Source organism: Lytechinus variegatus, chromosome 8, assembly GCF_018143015.1.
Source record: "Lytechinus variegatus isolate NC3 chromosome 8, Lvar_3.0, whole genome shotgun sequence".
Classification (NCBI taxonomy): Eukaryota; Metazoa; Echinodermata; class Echinoidea; order Temnopleuroida; family Toxopneustidae; genus Lytechinus; species Lytechinus variegatus.
In genome coordinates, this window is record NC_054747.1 from 35,405,288 (window position 1) to 35,419,024 (window position 13,737).

The window sequence follows — 13,737 nt, forward strand, 5'->3', positions numbered from 1 at the left end:
AGTTCTTTCAGATATCAAATAAGTAGTTCGAGAGCACTAATGCTCTTTAGTCATACCGACGTGATCGGCCCTTTATCACGTCATTCCTAATGACGTATCATCCCGCGGTTGGGAGTCAGTTTCATGTTTGTGAATGAACTTTATCATAACTTCACTTAAATTAGCGTATAAATTGTGTACTTACATCATTACTATCGCTGAAAATTGGACCATTCGACTGAACGACCTGGGGCAAAGACTGAACATCTTTTTGCGATCAAGGTTGTACCTGTGATTGAAAGTCGAGATGGAGATTGAGTTTATGGGGACGTCGATGTCATTGACCTGGCTGTTAGGCTGGTTCACTCTCGGATTCGTCACCCTGTATACATTGTGAGTAGGCCTATTGCCAGGAAGATCTGTCTAAATCTTGAAAAACACTAGTATAACATTATATATATATGTATATATATATATGTTTTTACAAAATTAAAAGTATTCGTTGTTTTAGAATGAATGTCAACGTGTCGTTGACATTCCTATTTTCAAGAATCAACCATAATTTCTCGAAAAACCTGATGTCCTAAAAAAAAAATAGCTGGAGAGAGGCACTCAAATAGAGCAATGTTTTTAATATCATATTCATTTCGTGCATTAAAAAATTGTATAACGAATAACCCAGACCAAGAAGTCTTAGATTGCATGAAGATTTAGACCAGTCGAGTTATGAACCACCTAGATATTTTACTGCATCTGGCAAGAAGTAATTCTAACAAAAAGATTGGTGAACATTTGATACTACTTAGATTCCAGAACTTGTAAAAAGCAAAATATACATACATTGCATAAATTTTATTTATGCTGAAACTAGTATATGATTTAATCAGTTAGATTTTTTTGTTGAATAGATATATGAATATCAGATATCATTAGTTGGTAATTTCGCAGCAAGTCTACCACATTGTGCAATGTTTACACTGTAAAAATAAATCAACGACGTGAAGTGTTTGTACAATACCAGTCTTTTATCGTAAGGATTAAAATGTCATCAAATTCTTTGGTAAAATAAACAGGTGACATTTCAAAAATAGACAAAAATCTGACGAGCATAGCACTGAAAATTTCATCAAAAATCGAATGTAAAGTAATAAAGTTTAGATATTTTAAATTTTCGCTTAATTTCACAATAAAGTTATATGCACATCCTGGACGGTATGCAAACGAGGAGACCGATGACTTTATCCACTCACTATTCTTTTTGTATTTTATTACATGAAATGTTCAAATTTTCCCTTCATTATCAAGTGAAACAAAGATAAATTCCTCCCTGAACATGTGGGATTACCATTGATTTAATACTATATGGTTCAGTCATGTTTGTCCTTACTGTGAAATCGGTAAAAATTGAATTATTTAATAATTCAAACAATAAAAAAAGAAGAGGAAATAACTAGCAAGTGAGAGCATCGTCGAATGTCTCACTTACATGTCACTGAGTTGGGCATAAAACTGATTTGTAAAAAATAAGCGAAGCTTTAAAATGTCTTAACTTTTTTTTTAATTTTACATGGGATTGTGTTAAAATTTTCAGCATTATGCTAGTTTGATTTTTCAGACTGTCAAATATAATGAAATAACTTTCGTAAATATGCATGCAATTTCGTAAATTTGATCTAATTATCTATATGGGCGAAAATTAAAATACTCTGGATGAAAAGCGGTTATTTATTCTTTCTTTTGGTCATGGAAAGGGGAAACCTGTCAAAAACGTCTTTGAAACAACTCCAAAACAATGCAGAGACGCTAAAAATCTGACAAACTCATTTTTTTTCTTTATAAAATATCATACTTTCGTTAGATTGGACGGTTAGAGTGACTTAAAAAAGTTATTCACAACCGGACTAGGACCAGGGTACTAATGACAAACCACATATTGATTACTCTGCATAGAGGGTAGGCCTGCATACGCTCTCAGACTACTATGTAGGTTGCATTTATAGGAAATAGCGAGAAATGAGGGGTTCTGGCACAGTGGATATGTCTTCGGAGTTTGAAATACAAGGTCCGGGGTTCAAATCCCACCGCAGCACTCGCGTCGTTTAGCAAGACGTTTATCTAAATTTGCCGCTCTCCACCCAGGTGTAGAATGGATACCCGATAGGAAGGAATTCCTTGAATGCTGGAGCGTCCGATCAGGATAGCCGTGCATAAGTTGGGGTAATAGTGTGTATGGCTTAGAGACATTTGTATTAAGAACTTTATAAATGTCGCATATCATTATTATATTAATTTCTTTTCGTGAACTTTTCGACAGGACTAAGACCAGTCTCACTAATTGTGATTATCAACCCATCTCTCATATTATCTTCCTTAGATATACCGCCCTCTGGACCCACAGTTATTGGAAGCGGAAGGGAGTGCCGTACGAACCAGCTCTACCTCTAATTGGAAACCCAATATTCACATCGGTAGGCCTTAATGATTAAACCAGGGGCCAGTTACACAAAAATTAGCAATGATCTTTAAACATTTTTCGAAGACTGATTGCACTGACTACAATTTACAATCAATCATGAAAATCAAGCGTACGATCAAACGCTAACCTTTGTGTTACAGATCCCTTGACGTTCTGTGTAAGGGGGGGGGGGGGGTGGGGAGGTCTAACGCGAAGTAAAATGAGCATGCCTAGAGTCATAATTTGATGGTCAGTCTTACGTTTTGATTGTTTAAAGCCTACTGAAAAAAAATATGCGTGTGTGTTGGGGGGGGGGGGGAAGTCCGGCCCCGTTGCAGCGCCCCCTCGAATATACTTTATTCGATGAATTAGCAACGCATCTTGCCAATGCGAAAATCCATCGGGTACTGACTTTCCTAATTCTTCTTTCTCGTTTTAGCTATCATTAGCTACAATGCTTGAAATATTAAAGGGACAAAAGTACTTCAATGCCATTTTTCCTCAGTCGTATTTTTTTAATCACATAAATCTGATCGAGATAGATGAGGCAATTTATTACACATCCAACATCGTGTGTGATAAATCTGGACATAGGCAAATACTCAAAGAACCGACAATGGTTTCTATTTGTAACTATTTGAAGAACAAAATCATGACCACCATAATCTGGTTTCAACTAACAGAAGATTTTTTTTTATTTCAATGTCAGCATTCAATATGGGCTAATAATGAAGCGAGTAGTGTGAACATTCTCATTCATTTGTTTGATTTCTTTTTGCAGGGAACAAAAATCCCTGAAATTTTCGAAGAGTGGTCGAGAAAATATGGAAAGTTCTACGGGTAAGTACTCAGAAAAGATTTTGCACTTCAAAAGTAGTGTTATTTTAACCTGGCCAGGGGCGGAGGAAGGTTTTTTTTTTTTGGGGGGGGGGGGGGGGCAAGCCAAAAAAGCTATTTATAACGTCAAAAATGGGCATATTGGTGCGAAAACGGATACTTTCACCAGGAGATGATCATCTGCATGAAGTAGACGTGTGTTTTGTAGTAATCAAATTGAGTAAAACCTCTTTCGATTGGTTTCTGATTGATAAGATATATATCCAGGCAAGCGAGCGGTTTGAAAAAAAAATCTATCTGAAGTTGTGATTCGAGCGCGAATCGCAAGTCAAAGATTTTTTTGATCTTCTAACCTAGCATGTATTATGTTTTATTTTGAATAAGGGTACACTTCAAAAGGCATATTTTCCTATGGATTTTTTTTTTTTGGGGGGGGGGTAGGCAAGAGCCCTTGGTTCCTTCTTTCACTGAACCTGACGAAAAGTGATGTATTCCATTCCACCACAAAGACAATTAAAGTTAATTTAAATAAAAAGAGAAAGGTCAAACAAGCAAATCATCAAATTCATCAGTATCAGATGCAAACGAAGCTAAGACATTTTAAAGCTTTCTCTGATTTTTCATGATAAAAGAAATATATGCATAACGTAACGACATGCATATGGGAAAGTCGATAATATCACTCACTATTTTCTCTAATGATTTTTTTTGAAAACCTGAAATGAAAAAAAAAAAATCATTTTTTTGCAGAATTGATAACTAGACTATTCATCAAATCACAAAGCCAATTTCGTGTGTTCATGAATCTGTCAAAATTTTGTTCTTACATTATACTGAAGAGAAAATGAAAATACTTTTCTCAATCTTTTTCCGGCTAGATTTTATGAAACGGAAATATTGTTTGAGTACATGTATATTAACAGATAAAAAAACATAGTAATCAAAGCGTGGTAACATGAAGTTTGTATTATAAAAACCTTTCAAAATTGTTACATCAGGCAAAATATGTTTTATGTATCTATGCATTGCCTCTCTACTTATATTACAATCTAAAAAATGAAGCAAATATATATTCAGATCATTTCTTAAATTCTTAAATAACATTGATTCATTTAACAAGAGCCCACTGTTAAGATATCAGTAATAATCAAGTCTTTGAACAGACAACGTTGGCCATACAATGGCTCAGAAATCGATGTCGAAAAAGAAAACCTTAAAGCGGCATGAATAACCAAGGGCCTTTTTACACGTGAATCTTGAATCATCATTGTAATGATGATTGCTATTGTGATCGTGACTGTAATAAGCGTTCGTGATTCCATCATGTTCTAGTTTGGATTCACACGTGCTAAAAATTTATTAGCCGTATTTTTCACTGGAAGCATCATTTAAAATTACGATTTTTTTACCATGTGAAAAGGGGTAAGAAAGCTATCAAACCGGCCATAAACGGATGAAAACTGTATCTTTCTGCATCCTGTCGATAGGACGTTTTCATTTAGTGTTCCCGTCATTGTCGTGAGTGATCCCGAGATATTACGACTTGTTCTGGTGAAGAGCTTCAACAATTTCCACAACAGAGTTGTAAGTATCAGAAACAATTTATATTTTTTTCTTTTTCATAATCAGTAGGGTCCATTTTGAAAACATTGTCTCTACAACTATTGTAACTTTGCCATAATGGCAATTGCCATGGTAACAGGGCTCAGCAGCATAATCAGAATCAAGGTTACCATGGTAGTTGCTATATTAGCAAAGTTACCATATTTGTAATTTCTAATGACATGGGCACCAGGTCTCGTATCATACTCCTCTTAGAGATTGGGAGCCAGAGCTGATGGAGTGGAATTTACAGATTTTGAGAGTGAATCTTTACTTTTTATGAGTAAAAGTCTGAATCTTTTCTACACTTTCACTAAAAAAGGGAAAAACTTACCGGTATTTTTAAACATCTCATAGTTATTCACTTTTTGTCTGTCTTGCTTTCTAATGAAGAGCTTTCCGCAGATTCCCGATGAACTTCAAAATATGGTGTCCCTGGCGGAAGGGGAGCGCTGGAAGGAAATAAGAAACATCTTAACCCCGACATTCAGCGGTGCAAAGATGAAACAGGTAAGTATGTCAGCTTTACTGAGCGAATGTCCTTATTGAAAAACGGAGTGTTTCAGTTTGTTACACAGTGAGTTAACGGTATGTTTACAGCGTGTTCTTAATCATGGTGTGGAGAACCATATGAAATTACCTTCACATTGTTCCCTTTTGAACATGTTCACTCAGTCGCCAACGTCGACACAGTGAACATAAATAGTTGTGTAGTTTTTAAATTAATAAAATTCGTACACATTTGTGTGTACTTTCGTCACATATCACAAGACACTGCTCATGTTGTTGAATTTGAAACACATTTCCAGATTATGCACCATTTGAACACACAACGAAGACACCGCATGATACTGTATTCCTATTATTTATAATCAGGTCGGAGTCCGTGAACAATATTGTGATACCGACGACACTTAAACTACTAACGTGTTACGATGAAGGTTTTGATTGGGAGGACGGTACAAAATAAGGAAAGGAAGTTAAGCTTACTAAATAGGGTTTCATGAAGGCCTGAAGTAATCCTAGAGTACTTTCTTCTTTACTTATACTTATACAGATGTCCAGTCTTGTAAACGCTAGCGCAGACAGTCTAGTCAAACACATTGCGATCAAACAGAAAGACAAAGGGTACATCGAATGTCAAGAGTAAGTCAATTGCCAATAACCTATTCTTAAAATAAGCAGCCTAAACTACTTCAAATAGCATTGATTGCAGATAACTTTTTTAGACTTATTCCCATTTGACATGTTTGATATCGCTTTTAAAACAGGAGGCTATGGAATCATATCCTAGGAATTGATCTACATTTTGCCGCATCCAACCCATATTAAATGGCATTAAATGGTTCCTAGCATGCAGAAGAGTTCCTTGAATGCACCAAGCGACCTAAAAAGCTGCTGAAACTGAAACCAGTATGAGGGTATTATATGCGCCGTGGAACATTTATGAATTGCCATGAGATGATGATTTATAATTGCTTTGTATCACTATTATCATCGTTAAAAATGGCATAATATCAGGCTCACACCCACACAATAATAAAAAAAAAATTCAAATACCTTTTACATCAGTTAATACCCCTGACTGTTTGAACCAGAGTAAAAATAATCTTGCTGTTGATGATAATGATGACAACGCTTCACTTTCATTATAGTTCCTATATGAATTCCAAAAAATCTGTAGCTACCACTTACTTATTTTGTCCCATCATGGTTAACTCCTTGAATTTTTATTCCATTTCTCACTTAACTTTCCCCACAGCATCTTTGGGGCCTTCGTCATGGATACTGTTGGAAGTTGTGCGTTTGGTCTTGACATCGATTCCCAGTCTGATCCAAAAAATCCTTTCGTGAGCAATGCTAAAAAGGCCTTCCAGTTTGACATCTGGAACCCATTCTTCATTATCGGAAGTAATCATTTTGTCTGTATATATGCAGAATTGAATTTTCGTACTGGGAAGCTTAAGGCTCGCAATAACATGTAAAATGTTTTGAAAATCACCGTCAAATGATAATGAACTTCTGGGAACTTTTTGGCGACAAAGGTGAACCCTACAGCAATTTCTTCCTATGATTTGGAGCTGAGAAAAGTTGCAAATGTGACGTTTATATTAGAGTGCAGGACGCAACTGCTGTTATAATTCACTAATATTTGACAGACCCCTTGGTTGACAATACATTTTCTATGTTCTTGACTCTGACTGTCGTACGTCAAGGGAATGGAAGAAGATAAGCATCCACATCTGAGAACAACTGTAATGCCAACTAACGCTAAGAATTGAAATGAAACAACAACACGACCGGGACAGTGTATACTTTGGGGGGAGGGGCGACATCACTTGGCAGCGGAATTCGTTTGAGGTATCAAATGTTGGTGAAATGTCAGTTTCACCTAATCGTACTTCCCTCAAAACCCTAACTCATTATACAGTTTGCTCCCTTTACGACATAACATGAGATGACCAACTAGTTAGCATGGTTAGGGAAAAAATCCTTATGCAATACTACGTATGGCAAACGAAATTTGCAAGCCAAATTAAGACAGACTGGTGGAAGCTATACAGGAGGTGGAAAGAGGGATGGATGGTAGACTAAATAATTACGAAATTGGGCTTTTCTCGTTTAGTCATTACACTGTCTCGAAAATAAAAATAAATTGAATCCTAAATCATTTTCTCGTTTGGTCGTTACGATCTGAAGTCAGACGTAAATCCAATCTTTATCACCAAACACTTCTGAATCTTAACCTGTAATGTGGTTTCACTTCATAGCTATTTAACTTTTCTTCATATTTTTTTGTCAAAGGCATGATTCCAGCTCTGGGGAGAGTCTTTACTTACTTCCGACTGGGATTGTTCATGGGCGCCGATGTAGTCGATTTCTTCAAAGATGTCAACAAGAAAGCCATTGCTTTGAGACAGAATATAACATCAGGATCCGACTCCAAGGTTTTAACATATATATATATAATTCTACTTTTGAAGGGTTGTTTTTTTAATGATGACGATACGAGGGATGAAATGTGGTAAGGTAACCGCACACCTTACGATTGGTCTGCGACCCGATTTCAGAAAAAAATGAGTAGAATTTGATGCTAGTATTGAGATTTGGAATATCTTACTGTGTAATGTTCTAAATAATCGTACAAATTTCTATTCAAATCCGTGACTATGCCCCATCCTTATTAGAATAAAAGCAAATTTAATATCTAGTCGTAATGACGTCATAGCAGTCGTACGATTTGAAACTAATTTGGCCTTTACTACAGAATAAAGGCTTGGTAATCTTTCAAAATGGTTATATAAGTATTATTTCAATTAGTTTTAACCTCAAATAAAATGATATGTTCCGTTCAAGTTTTCAGAAAATGAGCAAAATGCTATTTGTTCCAAAATCGGATCGCGAACAACCGTAAGGTGTGCGGTGGCCTTTAATCTCCTTCCAATGTAACATCAACTCTACTCTAAATACTAGTTGAAAACCAACATGCCCATCTTGAATACCAAAACTGATATACATATTCGAATTTCATACCATTTTGTTAAAAAGGATCGAACCATTATTCATGAAATTCACTCTGAGAAGGAATTCAACACACGTTTCCGACATTAAAAGAGAGAAAAGACACTCAAGGAGTGATTTGGCACAATTGTTAGTCAACCATGCGCTTAGATAAGTACAAGCTATTCTTACTGAAATAGTTCCACAATTTATTCACCTAATTGACGCTCATTTTATTTATTAGCCAAACGTACGATTTTACTCCTCAGAGGGTTGACTTCCTACAATTACTGCTCGATGCGCAGAATCAGGAAAACATCAACAAAGTTTACAAACCTGAAGAAGAGGAGGATGAGGACGATATCCATGCTGATTTGGACAAACATCACGATACCCAGTATCACTCAAGGGGTATTGGCAAGAAAAAACCTCTGACAGACAACGAGGTCCTAGCTCAGGTATGACCGATGGAGTAACAAATCCCAATTAGCATTTTTATGATTCTAGATAGAGTTTAGAATGTGAAAGGATCGCTCCTATACGCTATCCGATGCCTTGAATCTAATTAGATCTGGGTTTCTTGCATAATAGCTGAAGTGCAATCTAAATCAAACGCAAGACTTGATTCTAAACCAGAAAAGCACATTTGGAATTTGTTTTTTATTAGGGAGGGGGCAAAGGCACATTATTTAAATGGCGGAAGATGAGGACAATACCATACGTGATTTGTACAAGGCACCCTGGTAGACCTACTTGCCTACTTGCTTCTTGTCTGGTATCGTCACTGTCTGCGTTTCAGGATTTGACCAGGGAATTCCAACTCCCTGGTTTGACCGATTTTGACATAATGGAAGGTATCCAGCGGTTCACAAGTCGCCTATTCCGGCTGTGGTCGACCTAATATTGCGTTTGTCGTCTTTTAAAATGCAAAAGTTGAGTAACGCTGCTGTAGGCTAAACTGAGTCCGAATGAATACCGCAAGTGCTTAAATTAATTCGAAAGACTCGACACACATCTTTCTGAAAGGCAAGATTACTGTTACGTGTACTTTTTTCCCAACCAGTTTATATTATGATTGACACGTAATTGTGTCCACTCCTAGCATCAAATACTTCTATTATTTATTGTTAACAGGTGTTGATCTTCTTCACCGCTGGTTCCGAGACTACCACCACTCTCCTAGGTTTCATCGCGTATTCTTTGGCCACCAACCCTGAGGTCCAGGAGAAGCTCATCCAGGAGATTGACAAGATGACGCCCTCTCGTGACGACGTCGGGTATAAGTCTGTTGCTACCATGTCTTACCTGGATCAAGTGGTCTGCGAAACCCTGAGGTTGTATCCACCTGCTGCAGTGTAAGATTTTGTATTTTCCTTTTCCTTGATCATATGCTTCTCATTTATCCCAATCTATGTTTTGGCTCCTTGATTCTCCTGCTTCGAATTTACATTCATCTTATTGCTTTTAGCCACGAGTGTTTTGATACAGCATCGCACTCATAGTATATAGTTTTTAAGACAATGTTTGATGACCATCTTTTAAATTGGACTTAATGCTTTTATCCGACGCTTCTTGGTCATCGCAACGGCACCACTCCTTCGAACATCAAGAAATGCTTTGTCATAATGATGTGTCCGTATCCATTGTTTTACCATAGATACTGTGAGACTTTCTTGATACTCCATGATGAACAATTGTATCAATTATCAAAGCTTTTTTAAGATTTATCGTCATTTGGTCTTTCAAAATATCAGTGAACGTTTCAAGTCGAATCATGTATTTCTGCTCGTCTTCTGATTTTACCTTCCTTCAATTCTTATGCGTTGAAGTGATTAGAATAGATGTAATTTTCCTTTTTTATCGTATTGAGCATTTCTCAAATTTCCGCAGTGCGAATCGCATGTGCAATGAGACATTTGAGCACAATGGCGCTGTCATAGAGAAGGGAACCCAAGTCTTCATCCCGATCTACACCATTCATCACGACCCTGACTACTGGCCTCAGCCAAAGAAGTTCATCCCAGAAAGGTAATCGGAGACGACATTGGTGGAAAGGACCATATTCCGAATGATTTCTATTTTAATACACGTGCATTCGTAAAAAGGGCATCGAAATTGCAAAAATTAGGAGGGATAATCAAATATCAACAACCGATTGCGCTTAAGAATGCGCGTGGAAAGAATATTTATTTCCCTATCAAAAAAATACAATTTTTGATACATTATTTACTTTACTAGGTGTTTAGGTTTCCTTTTGAATGTCCACGAATAGGCATCGTGTCCACCTTGTAATAGCAGTGCCACCCCAGGTCAAGCAACGTTGACCATTGTAACACTATACTGACGATGAGGAAATTCCCCCATTCAGAAAAATCAAAATGATCGAGAGGGAGAGAGATAGAAAGAGAAACACCGAGTAGAGCAATTTTGAGTTCACGTTATCGACAATTTCAGACTACCGTCATGAACTGACTTGTAAACTGAAAAAAGACTAAATATTCAAATTGTGAAAAGTTGGCCATTGTCTCAAGGGATAGCGGAGTGAGTGAAGTACACCCGCTGGTCAACAACGGTCGATTATATTCTGCACAGATCCATGAATTATTGTAATCAACTAATCAACATGCTTTATACCTACCACAGATTCACCAAAGAGGCCCGAGCAAAACAGCATCCATTTGCTTGGCAACCATTCGGTGCTGGTCCACGTAACTGCATCGGGATGCGCTTCGCTCTCATGGAAACCAAGATGGCGGTTGTGCGCGTGCTTCAGAACTTCCGGTTTGAGACGTGCGCACAGACTGAGGTATTAAAACAAACAACCTGTCCACACTTACCAATAGACACACACACAAGCACTTCAATGCAATGCACCCCAAATCCACATCTAACCTACATGTATTTACAATGTTATACACAATATGCACAGGAGTCGTGTCCAGATAGTATCCGTGATGAATGGGGACAAGACCTATAAAAGTTGACGTCATTTTTATGTGTTAATTGAACAATAGTTGTTTAGAGGCAATCGTTACTTTTTACTTCTCGGGACTTTTTTCGCTTTTCAGTAGACCGAGGCCTCAGTATTTTTAAGGTGCGAGTAAGAGTATCTGAAGTACTTTCACTTTGGCAATCTATTCCCTAATCAGCACCTTTACAACTGAATATCTTGACTATAATAGCCTTGCCCAAATCAGCTTACGTGCACGAACTGTACTCGTCATTAACTAATCAATTGCGCCATTGATAATAACTATAAAGAAACAAATACATTTTCTCTGATTTGTCTTCAAACAGGTTCCTCCTAAGTTCAACATTACCGGATTCCTGACCCCACCCAATGGAATAACACTCAAAGCAGTGCCCAGAGCTGATAAGGTTGCCTGAGGAGAAATAATATTTCTATTCCCGTAAAGTTATTCGCGCCTCATAGTCTTGACCGAATCCCGAAATGAAAAAATCTAATGATAAGACATCTACAATTAATACGATTGATAGAACTTGAGTTCTTAAGGTTAACACATAAAATTAACCACTTTGAATGGCAACGGAGGGACATGATTTATTTTTCCACCATTTGAAGAATAAAATAATTTCACAGCTACATGTATAGGCTGTTAATGAAAAGAAATGTATCGAATTAGGTTGCTAAGACAATAAAATAATTTGTGCAATGGAATGCATTTTCAAACGTTGTTAACCATGCTGCTGTATCGCCTGGATGAAGTGATTTTCGCGTCTTGCTACGCCAAACATGATCATATGAAACAGAAAATATGACCTCTTCATGTTTATGTCAATTGCAATATGCAAATGTTTTAACAATAAGATAAACGTGTAAGAACGAATAAATACATTTATATATTGTAGCAATAAAAGTATCTTCTATTTGTTTCTGTTAACCCTTCAACAGTTCTAGTTCAAGTTGATTTACTTATAAAATGAAGAAGATAACTAGAATTTTAATTCGTCATGAGGACGAATTAGGTGATCTGTCTCTGATTCTCTTCATCATGAATATGATCACCATGTTAATTCAGATCAATATGATAATCATGATGGAAACCAAAATATGTTGATAGCTCTTGCAATTCGGGAAATGAGGTGAAGCGGGGGTTGGTTATAATTATGAAATAATAATAAGCCAATCTCCACTTACCGACAGACAATCATCCAATATATCAAAAGTGTTTCCATTATTGTATGATCCCAATATTTGACACAATATACGCAAAATCGCACAGATATTATTACAAACCTAATTTGGCTAGCACAAACGGTATCTTGGATTTTTCTCTAGGTGAAATGACAGAGAAAAGAAATAGTACGGACTTGAATATGAGATGATGTAGAAGACACAATGTATGAAGTTTGCTTCAGGTGAGATGATACCAGCCCACAGAAGTAGTAATTTGAAGACGTTCTCAAAACATGTGCCTCCTAGAGTAGAAAACTTTGATAAGTGTGTCAGAAAGTCTTGTGATGATGTAAAAAAAACAAAGAGATAGGGCAGAGAGGGAGAGAGAGAGGTAGAGAGAGAGCTAGTACCAAATCAGAGACTTTATATATATATATATATATATATAGTGAGTCACAGGTCAAAGGTGAGTGTGCTGTGTAAGATCAAATACTGACCACGTTGACATATATTGCCAAGGACTCTTTACACATAAGCAAATTAAGAGGATCTCTAATCCAATTTTGCAAGTGAAATACGGGCATGATCCCGGCATCTGATCGGAAAACGAAGACCACACTAGCGATAGCTTACAATCTCAGCTACAACATACTTCAAGCTCAGAGAAAACCAACCAATAGAAATGGAGATATGGCTCGCGAAATAGAGGAATGTAAAATCCAGTTTTGAGAAAAAGTCATTTCCCATAGAGATTGCACACAAAATGAGCGAAAATGACATGCCTCTATAACTTGCAGTTTTTCAGGATGATTAGTTCCTTTAAAAGTAAATAAAGGCATCAAATTAGAAAGAGTATGTCCTCAGCTACAACATATTGAAAACTGAGCGAAAATTTACCAATATTTACAGAGTTAAAGTCAAATTTGCATAATTATAATGACGTCATAAGTAGCAAAATGGGAATTTTGAGTTCCGACGCCATTTTGATGACGTCATGATATAATTTCGGGTCAAATGCGACATGAAATCACATCTCCCATCCATACTCTATTCGAATATGAAAAAAAAATGGGGGTCACCGTACTACTTTAAAAGCTATAATGAATTTTGTATAGGCATGTTTTTGCACATATATTGTCTATGGTAAGTGCGCGCGCGCGTGCTGTAAACTTTGATGGAGGCTAATTCCTTTATTACTTGTCGTAGAAGGTTGATCAAGGTATCA

At 36.8% G+C, this 13,737-nt stretch overlaps 1 protein-coding gene across 1 annotated transcript; it reads left to right on the top strand.

Annotated features, from left to right (window-relative positions):
- The first annotated feature begins 286 nt into the window (after window positions 1-286).
- LOC121419681 (cytochrome P450 3A24-like) lies at window positions 287-11,818 on the top strand. Its single transcript, XM_041614141.1, has 13 exons — window positions 287-372; window positions 2,354-2,447; window positions 3,216-3,274; window positions 4,759-4,855; window positions 5,267-5,383; window positions 5,931-6,019; window positions 6,636-6,784; window positions 7,679-7,821; window positions 8,644-8,832; window positions 9,509-9,729; window positions 10,265-10,402; window positions 11,018-11,180; window positions 11,672-11,818. Exons 1-13 carry the CDS (start codon window positions 287-289, stop codon window positions 11,759-11,761), a joined length of 1,635 nt encoding a protein of 544 aa, XP_041470075.1. The 3' UTR covers window positions 11,762-11,818.
- The last annotated feature ends 1,919 nt before the right edge of the window (window positions 11,819-13,737 follow it).